The 18390-nt window shown below is 34.7% G+C and overlaps 1 protein-coding gene across 11 annotated transcripts in view; it reads right to left on the bottom strand.

The window, feature by feature from the left end:
- NEBL (nebulette) overlaps positions 1-18390 on the bottom strand; it is a 252215-nt gene that overhangs the window by 92063 nt on the left and 141762 nt on the right. For 3 of the 11 annotated variants that reach the window (XM_032183070.1, XM_032183077.1, XM_032183072.1), the window contains exons 4-8: positions 1919-2106; positions 1287-1366; positions 1064-1173; positions 466-507; positions 301-372 (exon numbers count right to left, since the gene is read on the bottom strand). The exons of 2 other annotated variants lie outside the window; for them this stretch is intronic. In XM_032183070.1, coding sequence (XP_032038961.1) covers positions 301-339 — 39 coding nt within the window. In that variant the 5' untranslated portion in view covers positions 340-372; positions 466-507; positions 1064-1173; positions 1287-1366; positions 1919-2106. Of the gene's footprint in view, positions 1-300; positions 373-465; positions 593-1063; positions 1198-1286; positions 1367-1918; positions 2107-3639; positions 3672-18390 lie in introns of those variants that run through there. 6 more of the 11 variants (XM_032183076.1, XM_032183071.1, XM_032183074.1 and 3 more) reach the window with 5 other exon arrangements.

The following is an 18390-nucleotide window of genomic DNA, read 5'->3' as shown; positions in this document are numbered from 1 at the left end:
TGGTGAAATCAGCCAAGGCATTCTCATGGGAGACATCTTTGTGTGAGACACACTTTTCATACTCCTTCCTAGGGCCTGTGCCTTGTACTGCCCAAGTGGTACTGCCTAAGTGGACTTAAGGTATCACAGTAGGCTGTGCTTTTCTATTATTTGTGCATTTATATTTGAGCCTTGGATAGGCACATGCTGCATTATAAATATCTGAGTAAATATGTATTGTAAACGTTTACACATGGTAAATATAAATCCACTGAAAAGAGAAATGTAAATATAAGGATGCAAACAGTCACTGTCACTTACGTCACTTATTATTTCACTGCATTTTCGGGCCAATTCCATATTTCGGTCCTCAATAACAGGCTTAAGGAAGACCTATAAAAGAAAGGTAATTGTTCCAGGTTTATTGTCCAAAAAAGAGTACCGAGAAAAGGAAGTATTTTTCAAAGCTACAGGGTTTTAACTCACCGGTTCTTCTTCCTCATCCTCATTTTCATCCTCCCTGAAATCCTGAATGACAGATACTCGCATTTTAATACTTCCAGAAAACAACAAATACACTAAAAAGGTTCAGTGCTGCAGGAAACAGCTCAGACTCTACAGCATGCCTGGAATCAATGCCTCATTTGTGTCCTCCACCGCACTTAACTTAACCAAGGCTCCTTCCTTATTTAGGCAGCACTTGACAGCCTTTATCTGAACAATTCAGTGTGAGTGAACTGAAAGGCATTGCAGATGGCCTTGCTAGCTATCAGTCGCTGCAGAGCTAATGCTTTCTTACAGATAAAATATAATTAAATGACCTATCCCAGTCAACTATTTTTAAAATGACTGCGAACACAATTAAAATACTGTGATTCAATTAATTCATAACATAAGTAATTTAGCAAAATTAACAGATATAAATGGGAACACTGATTCTAAAGCCATTGGAGAACTGCCCAGTTCAAAGATTCAAGGCAACACTGGCTCCAAAACCAGCCATCACAAAATTTATTTTGTTGGTCCAATAATAAAGCTTTTTAATTTATATATAAATATATATATACACAGACACAATACTCACATTTTCCAGTAGATGTGACAGGTAGTATATTTTTCAAGAAATGTTCTTTTTCCACCAAGTGTATAAAATTCCTTAAATGCCTTACATATTATGTCAGCTGAAGTTTAAACCTGTGCACACAGATACAAACACATCTGCATACTTACAAATATACTTGGCTATTTGCTTATATAAACAAGTACGTTCATCCAACCTTAAAAATTGTCATAGTTTCAAAACCAACCTTTTCCAGTATGAAGTCCAACTGCAATGAAACTGAAAGGCATCCTTATTCGAAAGGGTATAGTATCACAGCATTTGCTTCTGTAAAACAACCAAGGATGTATTACAGGATCAGTTGGAGTAACCAGCATTTTAACATTATTTGCTTTCTAATCTATAGCATGTATACATCTCATTTTATACAGGTCATGATTTTGAATTTCATCTAGCAAAGTGATTCACCACTACAGAGCTTTGCAATCAGGCAAAGGAATGTGTGCTCTTGGAAAACCTCTTCAAAGAATATTAAGTACTTGAGCCCAAACAGTGCCCCTAGAGCTTGTTTAAAAACACATTTCCTTAGGGAAAAAAAAAATAAAACCATTTTGAAGGAGAGGAAAAACACAACATTTTACTTAGTTAAGATCTGAAAATATGAATATATATTTATATATATCTATAAAGAAAAAAGGTACAGACTGCTTTCATTCTATAATAATCAAGACAGAATTCTTTATACATTGATATTACAGAAAGTTTCAAGGCTTTTCATTCTACTATTTCAAATGTAAGTTCCAAAAGTCCACATTTGGATTGGCTGTGCTGATGTTCATGTTGAAACCTGAAGGCCTGGCTTGCATAAGTGAGGATTACCTTTAATTTATGATGACTGCTTTTTGAGCTCAGGATGTTTCGTCTTTGTGGCAACAAGCAGTTTAGTCTTATAAGTTGGGTATTCACAGTAACTGGTCACTGTTGAAGACTATGGCCACAAAAAATGTATTCCTAAGCAACAGACTCTTGCATGATTTCAAGTAGCACATGTTAAGGAGACAGAGTACCTACAAAAGCGCCAGAAAGAAATATAGAACTAAGGCTTCAGTTTTGTATTTTTGTGATAATATTGATAATACTGTATTCTTCCAGTACAGTTAATTTCCCTTTCCTTCCTATATTTAATAAATTTTCTATGTGGAGACATTGAAAAATATGTAAGAGGGTAGAAAAGAGCTATTAGTAGCTGCAAAGCTTGCTGAATACAGGGAAATCTTTTGCTATTTTTTGCCCTGGAAAGCAAGTATGGTCAAAATGACCACGTCAAAACTGTTTGGTTTTTGTGGGGTAGAGAAGGAACTCAGATTTTTACCATGCTTACATTGTATTTGGTGTTTTTTCAGCAGCTGAACATAGCATAATTTATAAAGTAATTGTGGTTTTCCTGTAATGGTTTCCTCATAATAGATCTGCTTTCTCATTAACATGATCTTGAACTGATTTGATAGAATTTCATTTTTTCCCATTTTTGTGTCATCTGGGTCAGACACAACTAGGCATTTAAACATGCTATGTCCCATATGACTTCCATAATATAGGGATTGCACGGCAGCTGCTACAACTCATCATATTAAAGAAAAATATAATACTATGCACGGAAAAATATAATACTATGCACAAAGTGAGCAAGGGACAAAAATATTACTGTATCAACTAACCACACACACAAATTATTCAATATGTCTCTCTTCAGATAATAGATGCAGTAAGAGACTATATGATATAATAAACTGTCTTCCTTTTTTTTTTCCTCCTCAAAGCACTGAGTGCTGTCAGATATCACTTCGTTTGCCATAGAGAAACACTGATAATTAAATATATGCAAATATAATTCAGAGAAGAATTTCATAGAATCACAGAATGGTTTGGGTTAGAAGGTATCTTAAAGATCACCCAATCCCAACCCTCTGACATGGGCAGGGATGCCTCCAACTAGACCAAGTTGTCTGAAGTCCCACCCAGCCTGGCCTTGAACACTTCCAGGTAGCAGGAACTTGACATGCTTTAAGAGATGCATAGTTTAGAAGTGCATTACAATTACAAATAGCAGCTCACAGGTCAAGAACAAGTTGAAGTTACTTCCAGAAGAGGCAATAAATAAACCACAATCAGCAGGCATGTTTGGCACAGCAAATATTTGTGTATGTTGACAGATATTTTAATATTTAATACTCTAAAAATACTATATCAAATCTGGATATGAACCTAGTTAAATACTGAGCTTTAAATCCTCAAAATGATTATGAAGTACTGTTTTATTAAATATGATTTTTCACCTGCACAATTTTTATTTTTTTTTATTTATTTATTTATTTTTACCAAAACCTCCGAACTTACACTTCTGAACCATTTTCTGCTGTAAATAATGGAATCTATCATCATTAATTCTGTCACAAAACAGAACAGACTAAACGAAGTCCATTGGCAGAGAACGTTAAGAAAACAGCACTGTAACAGACTTCTGATCGATATATACACAATAATATTTGTAAGCATACAGGGTATGGAAAAATAAGATTTTATTATTGCTTTATAGATACCTTAAGGATATCTGTAGACCCTCTGCATTGACACACAGGGTAGAAACAGGTTAGTCAGGGCAGTACCCAACATAAATTCATTCAAAGTCTGTAAGAAAATTCTGCATAGCTCCAAATCTCTACTTCCAGCCATACTGCATGGATGTTTCACATCTCAGTTTAAATTTGGCCTTAAGGCTAAGGCACAAGGCTATTCTGTTGAAGAAGCTGCAAAAAAAATCAAGAGAACTCTACTTAGGCACTATTGCTCACAAAATCACAATATTTGCAGTAAGCAAGTTACACTTGCACATCCAACTTACTATGTATGATCAGAATCTGTATGACAGAGAAGCCTTCTAGAAAACAACTATATGGCACATCCTATGAAAGGACAGATCTGAATCTCCCAGCACTTACAACCATCATTTGAGTGTTTCAACATAGTGTCATTGGACACAGAACATTACTCAAGTATTTGGTCTAAACACATTAGAGGAGGCGGAAGAGAAAGAAAAATAGGGCATAAAGGAGCCTGAGTCCCCATGAGTACAAGTTGGCCCAGCATGCACACAAGTCAGTCACACAGTTGTGCAACTGTGGTTTGATCACACACTGTTGTGTCCACACTTGGCCAAAGCCCTGCCATCTTCTTGTTCCTTTAATCAGTCTTTTAAGAAATACATATAGGATATGTTAGCCCAGAAAGTCAGAAGACGTCATCTCATTCTGGTCCTCATACACACAGCAATTCAGCAGCTAAATTCAGTTCCATCACTGAATAAACACCACCACTAGACTTACTTGGTGTTCTCTCTCCCCACACACACACACACAAAAAAAAAAAAAAAAAAAAAAAAAAGGGTACCAGGAATGGCACAATCTCAAACAATTTTAACAGAGTTATTCTTGGAGTATTTTAACACAGGTTGCAAGTTAAGGACAGAGGCATTTCAGCTGGAAAACCTGCAGAGCAGTTACAGTGAGGTGTATGTTATGAACATACTCCTTTGCAATTCTGGATTGAAAACTTATTAAGAACAGTGGTAGAGTTTTAATGCTTTAACTACAGTGCTTTCACAAAAAATAAATAAATAAATACATACATAATCAACCCACAGACTTCCCTGAAATGAGAACATAATTTTCTGTTCTCCCTGGACAGATGCATACACCACTGAAATAAGGACAATTAATTCAACAGAACACAGCTGGTGGTCTCTTTTCAAAAAGCACACAAGGCATTTGTAAACGCTGAGATTCATTACTTCTCATTTCTAGAAATACTCATCTATCAGACCGGAAGTTAACTAGCAGTGCTGCCCAAGCAAGTTCATAGCTAGGCTATCAGCACCACAATCACAAACAGAAAGAAAGCAAGGGTTCCCAGACTGCCAATTTTAACCTCCTCTGAACATGCAATACCAATTAACATCAGCAAAAGAAAGTCAGCAGATGGTTCTATCCACGAGATTGTATCGGTCATCATTTACACTGCATTTGTCAGCAACAATTCAAAACCTGCAAATATCTCATAGTTCTAAGCTAAGATTTTCATTCAGTTGAAGTTCTTTTATTCAAGGTTTTGGTAAATCAAAGAGAGTTGGAATGGTATTTTTGAACACAAATACAAATAAGATCTTAGAACACTGAGTTGTTAATTCCAGAAAACATAATGAATTACGAATTTCCAATGACTTATATATCATCAATAAAGGTTTTTTGTCTGTTTTTTTTATTTTTTAACATCCACTCACAAAGATTGTGTCTAAGCACAATTGGATCTTAATGACAGAGCATTTAAGAAGGTTATAAGACACAGTTTCACGTAATAATACCTGATCTAATCTAGTTATAAAAAGCAGTGTATCTGTGCTAGCATGACACCGTCTGAGTTAATAAACTCTTTCCCACACTGCTAATTATTCTAAGAAATGAATCATGCAAACCTATTCAGAAGTGGGAGTATTCATCATGGCATAAGACTGTGCCATGCAGATGTAACCCTAGCTGTGATGAGTAACAATGTACTGAAATAAACCAGTATAAAACTTTTTCAGGTAGTAATGTGTGATAAAAGAAAAAAAAAAAAAGTTAAAGACAAACTTAGCTTAATTTTCCTGACAATATTCATACAAGCACCTACTACTTTTGCACAATACTTTCTAACCTTCAAAAATGAAATTTCCTAAATGGGATACATACATGTAATTTCCCCTATTTTCTGATTTTTCATTTGTCAAGAAGTCCCCAGCAACAGGGAAATTTGGCACTTCCACCCCCAAATATTTTCACTTTAACCAGAAGCCTGAAAAATCCTTTCCCAAGTCGATGCAGCAGGAAACATGACACTAATCAATCACATTTAACTGCTTTGCAATTTTTTCATCTACTCTACCTGACATAGCCGTAGCATGTCCCATTCTCACCCAGTGTCATAAAATCCTTTCACATTAGTCAAGCGTCCCAGTAGCTATGGGAATCCACCAAAGCCGATGACATAGGAGCAGCCTATACAGTAGTCACTGTAACCAGTGGACAGCAGTACACCCAAGCCATCCAACACCCTGCAACACGTGGCTAAGATTTCACAGGCTTATTCTTCAGAAGATGGCTAGAAATTGAAATTAGTAGTTGACTGGGTTACTGTGTGAGGCTTCCAAAAAAGTTAAATCACATTCAGCAGAAGCCAATTCAAAACGGAATTTATGGCTTTTCTCTTAGGACTTCTCAAATGCAGTGAAGGTTTTCATAATATTTGAAAGATTTCCATTCTCAAGGTTTTCGTTTTACCCAGACATAAGTCTTACATAAAAAATGCCAGGACTGCTTCGTGAGAATTTGGAAATTTTACCTTGTTATAATAATTACAGCTAAAATTATTGATGATTGTAGGTAAAATTTATGAAGTTAGTAGTAAGTAAATTTCATTTTGCATTAATACATCCTAAGAAGCTAAAGATACTCCCTTTCTACTTTCAGTGATTTCATACTCAAATACAGCTTAATGTAATCTGGTAACTATATTATTACATTAAATTACAAATAACAAAAAGATATATTTGACTTTATATATAGACTCATTCTCTTCCACACATTTTCTTAGCCTTATAGACTGGGCTTGTGCACCTATGAGGAATTTTTCTTGTGGCATTTTTAGAATTCAGCTGCCTGAACTGAGAAAACTAGGCCTTTCCTATAAATGTAATTTTAGTTATAAATGTATCCAAGAGCCCATAACTCTCACTTACTTAATAAATGTTGTTGGTTTTATTCTGGAAGCTAAAACCACAGTGGTTTTTATTTTTCTTGTATTTAATTGTGCTTTTTCTCCTTTATATTTTTGCACTTCGTGTTTTGATAAACCTAATACTGTAACTTCAGTCATACTCTCTCTGAAAGGAACAATACCATAAATAATACCCACTTTTATGAAACCTTTATAAATGTATCATTCCAGAACATTTCATGTTCCTATGAATTCTTCTCAAGTAAGCTTATTTTTGCATCAAATTGCTTGAGGCAGATGATGATAAAATAAAAAACTACGTTATTTCTTAGCAGTTATTAAAAATCATAGGCTTTAAATTCAAAAGGAGCCTTTAGAAAACTCCCCAAAACAGAAAAGATAAAACCAAACAGGATTAAAAATAAATAAATTTAATGAATACATTTGAAGAAAGAGAAGTCATTTGGTCAATGTTGAAAAAAATATTGAAGTAATTTTATTTTTTGATCAATAAAATAATTTCAAATCATAAATAACTGATGTTGAAGGTATATTTTAAAATATCTTCAGGCACAAAAAGACAAAAAAAATGTAATTCTGTGAAGCATACCCTTAATGTCCTTAGAACTATGATTCTTAAATAGTTCTCATTTGGAAACAACAAAATACTAGTGTTTTGTGTTTTTTTTTCTGACTTTGTGAACTGTGCCTACTGTAAGATTTAAATTAGATAACAAGTTACACAGACTTTGTGTCAAGGATTGATTAAATCTGGACTGCCATAGTCAGGCTTTCCTCCTAGCCTATTGTTTCATGAATGACAGGTTAAGACAACTACACACAAGAGCTGTACTATGAATTTAGCAGCATATTCAAAGACAAAACACTTCATATAAAGAATACACTTTTTGAAAATATCCATAATTTTCAAGAGGGAAAATATATAATGACTAATGTATAGCTCATTCTCTGCAAAAAAACCTGCCATTTCAAAATTATGTGCTTTAGTATTATTGTTGTACTGTTTATAATAGGTTTGGATTTGGAAATAAAACTGTTAATAACCCTGCATTGAAAAGGAACTTACAGCAAAGAACCCTGTACTGAGGGCTCTCTGGACCACCTAATCCTGTAATTGAGTTCCTGGTTGTAATTCAGGAGAGTAACTTACAAGTTCTTAAGCATTGACTACAGTGTTGAAGAAAATACACTAAAAATACAATAGCTAGCAATAATAAGGCACAGGAATGTTACATCCTTACATACACTCTGTTTAACAATATACCCAAGTTTCCATGACAACAGTGACAAGATGATAAAAACATCTTCCATCACCTACTGAAAAATACATTTCTGTTTGTATCATCGCTGAAGTGGCAAGCATCTGATTTAGAAATGCTGACAAACATTTAGTAACATATTTTTAGAGGAATACATATGTTTTTAAAGGATTTAACTGAATACCTGAACCAAATTAAAACATTTAATTACCTAAATGCATTTTTTCTTAGTCTTTCAAATCAAGTTATATAAAACTTTACCTTTTACTTTTACCTTTTACCTTTAAACCCACAGTTTAGCTGCAAAACTTCAGCTTAAACCTTATTTCCCCTATGGAAATCTCTTCTGCATAGATCTAGCATTTCCCAAACAAACAGTGCAGAACAGATCTACACAACAAAAACTTTAAAAGAATACACAACACAGTACCTCTTCTTTCAAACTTCACACCACTTACTTTTCAAAAATATCACAACAGGCCAGCACTACTGCTACAACCATAGGAAACCTGGAACATTAAAACCATAAGTTCCCACTGAATTCCATCATGATTTACAGTAAAAGAAATTCTTATGTCCTATTTTTTTTAATTAGCTTCACTTTGCTCTATCATTCCCAAAAAAGAATAAAAAATATTCTGCTCTATCAGTTATGTCATTTGCCATCACATTAGAGGATCATATTACTTATAGTCTGCATTGTTTTCTCCAAAAAAAATAATGGTCACAAAATTGGCATTTCTTGCTCAATATATTGTACTATTATTCCTGGGACTCAATTATCCTTGTAAACAATCCCAGTGAAATCAAGAGAACTTAACTTGCATTTACCTGGATGCCGAAATTTCTAACTGAGCATACTTCTCATCTGTAGAATACCACCATAGTACTTACAAAAATGTCAGTTCTCAAAATTTACTATAGGAAATAACAGTTCTCATAAACTAATAACAAAAATTTTGCACTGCAGTGCTCCTCATGTATAGCTGCAGTATCATGTTAAAAGCAGATTGAATTGAATTACAGTTCTTCAAATCAAGGAATGCTAATGCCTGCACCAAGTGAAACAGCACAGCAAGTATCTTCTGAGAAAAGGAAGGCAAAAGAAATAATATACCAAGTGTTTTGTACACCACACGTTATCCAGAAATCCTGCCTTTGGGCAAAATCTCTTGTTACTGTTAATAACATTAAAGAACAATAAATGCTTTCTCCTCATACAGTTTCTTGTGGATAAGATTTTGAAGAATCTTACAAATAGAGGGCTAGAGCCTCTGATGGGAGATAAAGGCACAGCGTAAGCAGAGTCCTCACCCTGTCCGCAGGCATTTGAGGACACAGCTGAGTCAGGCATATGTAAGAGTAGGCACAGCTCCAGACCTGTTCTAGACCACAGTGCTGACCCCCGCTACCTGACAAACCCAGCACAGACAGATTTGGGAGGTACAGCAGACATCATTCAGAGAGCAAGTTGTTTCCTTAGAACATCTGGAACTTTGTAAAAAGAATTCAGACCAGGATAAATACCTCCTCTACAGAATTGCTGTACATTTGAGGATATAAAATCATCCTATAATTCTGTTTTACAAGGTGGAGAACAAGGGGCCAAGAACTAAAGCAACATCTCTACAGTAAGAAAGGAGGCCTGTGATGAATCAAGATTTCTCAACTCCAGACCCTCCAGTTTTAATGCTGCTTCTCAGCAGCATCTTTTTCAGTGATATTTCTGTTAAATCATTTCCAGCAGAAACTAATTCTTAACTTGTAATTACTTACAGCATGTAAGATTGACATTTTTTTCCTAGAACATTTTGCTATCTGTTAAACAAATTTTAGAGTTAATATAACTTCAAAAATAAGAAAAGGAAATGTGGAAAGAAAACAGAACACAGAACAATCTTTAATTTAGGACCTTATACTAAATTATAATTAGTAAAACTGGGTTAACATGCAGAACAGAATTAGAATATCAGTGCAGGTATACATAGTTATGCAAATTAATTTCAATGTCTCTTTAGTTATGGGTAGTAACTATTTGGCATGAAACAAGAAAGATAACCTCTCTGAAAGCTGGGAACATATAGAGAGAGATAAGATACCATGTTTCTTCCTTGCCCTCTGAAGACTAAATTAAAGTTACACTAAGATGTTTCTATATTTAATTAAAAAGAATAGATGATATTCAAAAGTAAACTTCAAGTTTTATTGGGTAAGCTTCTATTTAAATTGTTTTTTGTTTTGTTTTGTTTTGTTTTTAACATATACAAACCATCACCAGAGAATTAATCTGTACAGGGGCCTAAGGCCTAGCTTTGAAGAGCTTTTAGTTGTTTTATCTCTCTGATGGTCTCATGGGAAGTCTGAGCCTGCCTTTCAGCAAGGAAACCTCCAAAGCCTGAGGCTGCCTCTAGAAGAATATTTGCCTTCAAGTCCATTGTAAACGTATTTTGGTAGCTTTACACTACAGCTAAAAAAAAAAAAAAAAAAATCTTAATCTCATCAGAAAAGTGTAAGTAATAATGATAATCTGTAATACAAAACTGTAAACCCTGGGGGCAGGAAGTGCCTAATCTGATATACATGTATTCTATTCTAGACCCACAGAAGTTAACTGCACATTTCCTTTCCTTTTTTTTCTTTTTTTTTTTTTTTTTTTGTTTTTTTTTAACCATCTCTTTGGAAGATGAAGATGCAGCTATAATATGCTTTCTGTTGAAATTCAAATTATGTCAGATGCAGTTTCCCCGAACTTATATTTAAATCCTAGGATATTAACACCCTGTACAGAACAGTACTTTTGAAGTAATCATAAGGCTGACAATGTGTTTAACCTTATTGTCCCATTATCATTACATGTACAAAAAACCTTTGGAGCAGGAGCCAGAACCCAGCCACTCTTGTCCCTCTGTCCCATGAAGACCACACCACTCTGAGACCCTTCTCTGACCTGTGAAACTTCTGTTCCTTTGTACACCATGGCATAACTTCAGCAAAATGCCTGACAGGACCCTCACCACGGTGAGAATTAGGCCACGCATCTGTGGGTTCAGCCACCTTTGAGGCTGGAAGCAATATCTATCATTTCCCAGATGAATGCCATTACACCTGAACTAACAGGAAAATGGTTACAAGTCCTTCCCAGTCTAAACAACAGCCTTGTTTCTGAGGAAGGCTTGTGTTTGCAAGGCATGTGTTGCTGTTGCAGGGTGTCAGACAGGCTCCACATCAAATCAAAAGGCTTCAGATGGGACTTCTGATGAGATGTAAGCAATTGGAAGCCAAGGAGTGGTTTTGGAAGGAGAACAGTGAATATTGACTGACATGATGCTGTAACAGCTCTGCAGGCTTCTCTGTGCTCTTATGCACATTGTGAGACAGTTTCAAAAATGATGTTCTGGGTAAATCTCGCTTTAGCACCCAAATTTTTTGTGGATGTCACAGTCTTCATCTTCTTACTTTAAGAGGTCAGGATAACCTTACTTTAAAAGGTTATCCAACTTTATCTTTCAACATAACTGCAGAATCTTTTTAGTATCAACATTTTTGCAACAGTGGTCTGGTGGACCAGCCCCAGCAAATACTTTTTGGAAAAGTATTTGTTTAATTTCATAATGACTCAGAAGCACACAGAGATAAATGATATATTTATCAGACTACCAGCATATAATATCAAATTAAGAGACAACAATTCAAGAAGTGCAAATTGGGTGATCACACACTTTGCTAGATAAAATAAAATAAAATAAAAACAGAAGTAGTCAATTGCCAAGTGAAAGAAACATATACCTGTTAGTCACCTTCAGAAAGGACAATTCAAACCACCCTACATGAAACAGCTAACCATCCTAAATTGGAGAACAAATAATTAAAATTTTGTCAAGAATTAATCTAGAGAAGTGAGACTCCCCTCTGGGTGAATTGATTATTTTCCAAGACATAACTTTTAAGAAGCATAAGGTCACTTCAAGGACAGAACTCCTGAATATCATAAAATTTAAAATATATATATATCCTTACAAACAAACATAAGAAAAAAAAACTCTAAGTAAACCAGAGAAAATGATGAAGCGTTTTAAGTCTGCACTCCAGTTTAATGACCCTAAATGACATGGGTTTTGTCTCATGTTCAGTCAAACAAAATACTGGTTTAATTTCAAAAACTTCAATTAAGCTTTTTCTTTGAAGGCTATTTCTATCTGCATTTTAACTGCAGAAATATCATCTTTAACCCAGCTATGACTTACTAGATGTACAGATACAAGTAATGCAAGCAGATAAGTGAATTTTGTCCACATGTAGAAATCTAGATGATTCTGTAATTTGTCCAATTTAATAAAAATCAAGTTTTGTTACATTAAATTTGGTTTGTCTCTACTTCCTGCTCAAGTCTATCAGGCTTTCCTGCTTTGCCTTAATTTGAAAAGTGCAGAAATTCTGTTGTGATTTGTTTACTTTAGTGTGAAATGACTTCCAGACAATGCAAGAATATGGATATTCTTTGTGGGTTTTCTGTTCCCTACAAATTATAATTCATTCTGCCGGAGACTATGCACCTTAATCCACTACTTATCCCTTGTATTCTAGCTATAAAAGAAAGTGTTTAAAAATAAACATGCTTTATGTTCAAATAAAAAATAAAAAATAAAAAACAACAGTTTTCATTCCATTTAGAGAGCCATCATCTTTACATCAAAAATGACCACATGAAATTAAGCCCTAAGAGTCCCATTCTACCAAATTAAAATCATTTTTAAGATTAAATATATGAGAAATTCTCTGTCATACACAATTCTTCTGCATAAAAACGGCAGAATCTGCAATTAGTAAAAAAATATTAGAGGTGCTCAGCACACACTATTACTGTTCCCAAGCAATGTAAAATAGTGTAATTAGCTAAGCATCTGTAAGCATATTTGAAACAAAAATACCCTAGATGTTTTCTATGTTTCAATATTTAGTTTTTAGTCAAACATGTTTGCTTGTACAATGCAAAGACAGTGTTAACATTAAGATTTAGCACAAATTCAGTAGACTTAGTTTTAACATTACCTGACCTCTTTTATAGAGCATCCTTTCAACAATTCATTACAAAATAATCTTATCCATTAAAAACAATTCTCATTATTAACAGGTTAACTTCATGCAAGCTTTGAAACAACTCATGCTCAGATCACAATGACCTGAAGAACACAAGACTTCAAAAAGCGTAATACAATTTAGTCAATTTATATAAGGCACGGAGACAAGAAACTGCTGAAATCACTGCCAAGATTATTGTTATTTTCAGAACCTCACAAGACAGGATCTTTCAGGCAAACTGTAAAGATAGATACTGTAGAAAATATGTTCTACCAGTGTAATCAATATAAGTATTCCAGATTCAAAACATGGCTTCCTTTTTTTTGGAGCTGGGCATTGGAAAAAAAAAAAAAAAAGAGAGAGAGAGAGAGGGAGAGAGCCTGGAGTTATCTAAACTTTAAAAGCAATTAGGTATAAATAGAAGATGAGATCATTGAGTAAATCTCAGTTAACAGCTAAAACCCAGTCTTCCTTCTTTTACAGAATGTATTATCCACAATATGGTTTAGTCTACCACACTCTGAATTGCACATTATACATTGCCAAAAGCAGTAAATGTGTTCATTGGTATGGAAGAAGTCTATTCATATATTCTCTGTCCATGGGAAAAATATAACTTGGAATTGAACACTGTTCCTCTAATCACCTGTTGTATACAGAAATAAAATATAAACCGAAACAGACAAAGTTTAAGTGATACAAATAAAGGATTTTCCCATCTTTGCTCCTTATGAAAGAGAGTAGTTTTTGAATCAAATTATGTCAAAGATTGCCTGCCGGTATTTAAGATTGATAAACGTGTATAAATGTCTTTCTCTACATCACTCATCTGAACAGCAAAAGAGACTGTAGATCTGGGCTTCACTTGGACAGCCCTGTGTTCTGCCACATGGTGTCTGATTTTCCCATCACCTTTTCTCAGGATACCTAGATGTCATAATCTTTCATTTAATAAATACATTTTTTAATGTCTTTTTAAATAACTAAGAAGTGTTTGTTCAAAACATATTAGCATAAAGAATTTGTTCTGCACTTACTCTGGGCAGTCTGGTGGAGTGAAAGTTCTGAATGATGAACAGTGTTTGAAGTAAAGAGAAAAATTGAGTGAGAGTTGACATTAGTGGAGCTCTTCTTTTGTTCATAGTGAACATTAATGACTCCTACTCAGTCTTTCATCAAAAATTCATTCAGAATGTTATGTTATTGGAAAAAATGCTGCACTTGGTACTCATGCCACTGTTGAATAAGAAGCTGGCAAAAGCTACAACAATATGCATTTTTAAAGTGTATCTTTGCCTTTTGAATAACTCTTTCAAACAGTAAGCTTAAATAACATGCCTTCCATGTCCCTGGTTATGACTGAAAATGTTGTCTCTTTGCACCTATATTTTGAAAACTCAACTGGAAAAATATAAACACAGTTTAAGACAAGAATGACTGTGGAAGTAATGTTGTTATATTCCCTTCCATGGACTTGTTTTAGTTCCCAAATTAATCTGTAATGACAGATTATCCCTCTCAGGTGAAACAGTTAGTTAAATGCTGCATTTACACAAGGCAATCTCTGCATATAGGTTTTAATTCCTCTCAGTATTCTATCTGCCTTAGCTCTGTACTTAAAAAAAAAAAAAAAAAAAAAAAGTGGGATAGTGGGTAAAAAGATGTTTATTTTTCCTACAGATAATTGTAGACACATGATTTCCTCCATACCACTGTGGCTTTTCATTCTTTTTTCCAACCTCCATTCACTAGTGGTGCTTGGTTGCACAAAGCTACCACTATCATTTCAGATTTATGGAAGAAACCAGCTGAAGGAATAGCTAGCAGCACAAAGCATGCCTTCTCCTGAAACCTAAAGCTGACAACATTTGTGAAAATATGGTAGTGTTTAATACTCTCAATAACATGTTCTTGTACTACATGGTGCAGTTAAAATGTTTTTTACTTAAATCATACTTGAAGACTGTTCCCACATACTGGACTTTACACAGACATAACAGGTTTAGTATGAAAGCAACTAAGGATTTCAGAACAACTGTTATCCTCACTCTGCCTCAGTCTTCTTTCTTATCCTGCCTTCAGTCACTAGCATACGCTAAACAAAACTAAGTTCCTCCTGGCCAGATTGACTGAACCTCATGGATCTCCAACTTCATGGCTCCTTTTCCCAAATCATTCAATCTGACCATAACTCACAGGCTATGTCATACTAGCCCACTCTCAGAAAACATTACCACAAACTCCAAACACCAGTTCAGAGGTAATTTTGGTGAGACCACCTACACAGAAAACATACCACATATCCCATGATATTGTGAAAACAAGGGTTGCTCTAACAGATCCCATTGGTAGTAAGAACGCTGTCTGCACTAATGCTAGGTTTATGTGACAGGAGCTGAGGAGAGCGAAGGGGAAGAAAGGTCAGCTCTCACAAAACTGCTAAGATGAACACAGCCACAGTGCAAATTGCAAATTCATTTTCCAATGCCTCCCACAGGCTAACCTCTTGTCTGTTCCTGCATTGTCCCCATTTCTCTCCACTGCTATCTTTCCATGGGCTCCACATGAATAAGTCCCCTCCCTTCTGAGCTGGAACACACTCCCTCCAGGCACATGAGAGTATGAGTACAATCTTTAACATTTCTTTATAAACTAAATACGCTCCAGGGCACAGCCAACCAGGGTAGTTTAATCCCATGAAGTCTTCTGGTAAATGACCTTTCACAGGTGTCCCAAACAAGAAGAACCTGAGATACAATAAGATATCTATTCCTGCAGTGAAAGTATGACACAACCAGAGCAGATTACATTATGAAAAACATAACCCATAGTGCTCAGCTGACTTCCTACTTTCCTACCTCATAAAAGAGAGCCAACACCACCAAGAAAGATACAGAGCGGTAAACATTCATTTTTACATGAAATCAATTGTAGATTGGGAACACGCAAGTAGCAGATGTGCTCAGTCTGTAAGTTTTATATTGTCACTCCATAGATAAGAGTTCTACTTTCAGCCCACCAAAAAAAAAAAAAAAAAAAAAAAAAAAAAAAAAAAAAGCCTTCAAAAAAAAACAATGTGAAAATAAAACTTACTTCTCCAGAAAATTTACACATTGTAAAGAACCTTAAAAGTTCAAGGTCAATTTTTATATCAGTTTATAACACGAGTAACACAAAAACAGTAAGAAAAGCTATGAAAAGAAACAGGCTGCCAGGCAAGTGGTCACAGAACAATTGTGGATCAAGAGCAGAAAATTTATGGGAAAAGTTCGATGTGCCAAAATGAGCCAAGGTGTGTCAGAAGCTTGAAAGAATTTCATGTATCATAGTTCTCAGTGAAGGTCAGTCTTGGCTGTATAATAATGGGGTGAAATATATATATATATATATTATATATATATGTATATAGGGTGTATAATATTATGGTGGAAAGTTTCACAGTGAAAATACAGCAGATACAGCAGTTAGGTTATTGAAATCACACACCAAAAAAAAAAAAAAGTTTTATGCAATTTAGGATAATATTACCATACACATGATCGTTACTGAGGATGCCAAGATAAACTGAAATTTGTCATTTCCTGCCTCACCTTGTGAGTGTTTGGCATTCTATTCACAGTGTTTTCTTTGTACATAGTTTTCTAGTTGATATTCTATCAGAAAAAAAAATAAAAATAAAATAAATAAATAAATAAATAAATAAATAAAAAGGAAATCGGGAATTCCATTAGATAGCACTGAATTGACACTTATGTGGACCTTACCCAGGTTGCAGCATTTAAACCCACCACACACATCTCCACCACTTGAGCTGGCAAACTAAGAACAGACTGCCATGTCTTTTTCCACACATCTCAGTTTGCCAGTCCTGTCAGGCTCAAAACAGCTCCCTGTGAAAATTAACATTTCTACTTTTTTTTTTTTTAAACACCAATAGCTCTTTCCAGGCTCATTTCCTTATCCAAGTTGTTCTGCTTTCTTCTATGTTCACTGAACAACTAGTTCCTATATCTCTCCCTTCTCATCTTTCTTCTATACTCTCTTTACATCTTCCCACAAGTTGTTTTTCCTGTATCTTTTAAACAGGTTATCACCTGCAGACAGCAGACTGTCAAGGCATTGACGGTACAGAAGGAAGAAATTCCCTGTTTGTATTTCAGATATTTCAAGTTGGTCCAATATGCATCAGCGATTCTTGAAGTTGGTCCAATCAGCACACCATCCAGCAGCAAAAGCAGAGGGAATCCCAAGTAGTGTTCAGATAGTAAATTCTAGCTATGTTATTTTTTATAAAGAATATTAGACAGATCAATAGACAAGCACTCATCCATCATATAAATCTTTATCCTCCTCTTCTGCGTCATTTAAAATTTTAACAGAGAAAAAATGGAGTCACCATTATAGAAGATTGATGTTGGTTTTGGAAGAGATCTTGTTTACCATTTAGATTGCAAATATACAATCCAACAAATGTTACTACTTTACATCTAGTTTTAAAAATATATAATTATGAGTATCTGTCTTCAATTCTCACTAAGTTGCAAGCAAGATGACTATTCCTATCCAGACTGATGTATCAAATAGTAATGTATGTTGTTTTGACTGGCCATCATTATTTCCAATAAAAATAAAATCTTGGCAAGAGTTCACTCAAGGTCTTTTTGTAAATCACATGAAATCTTGGAGAGGATAAAAGTAAACCCTGTCATCACTGGGTATATTAAAATATAATAAGTAAGACTGACACTGTGATGTAGGGGTATTTCAAAAAAAAAAAAAAAAAAAAAAACACAGAAGGTAACTTCTCTTGCTAACAACAATGTCTGATCACAATTTAAATGAAGAAAATGAAGATTGTACTTCTGGTCACATTTAGTGCTTCCTGGTACATCCTATTACAATGCACAAATGCAGCATTAGGGCAGGAAGACACAATAGTCATATTAATCTAATTCTAACCCATAGCTTTTCTCTTCTTCCATTTCTATCTCTCTCTTTTCAAGCTCTCTGAATCTCTCTTTAACTAATCTTTTTCTCACTGACCACTTTTCCAAAATAAAAAATAAATAAATAAATAAATAAATAAATAAATAACAGTCTGAAAGCTAGGAATCAAGAATGCTTCAGTATTACTGGATCATCACTGTATCTCTGTATACAGTTAATTTTCATATTTTGACACCC

The sequence above is a fragment of the Aythya fuligula genome, chromosome 2 (assembly GCF_009819795.1).
Source record: "Aythya fuligula isolate bAytFul2 chromosome 2, bAytFul2.pri, whole genome shotgun sequence".
In the NCBI taxonomy this organism is placed as follows: Eukaryota; Metazoa; Chordata; class Aves; order Anseriformes; family Anatidae; genus Aythya; species Aythya fuligula.
Note: the sequence above shows the minus strand (reverse complement) of the source record. Positions and strands in the feature narration are given on the sequence as shown.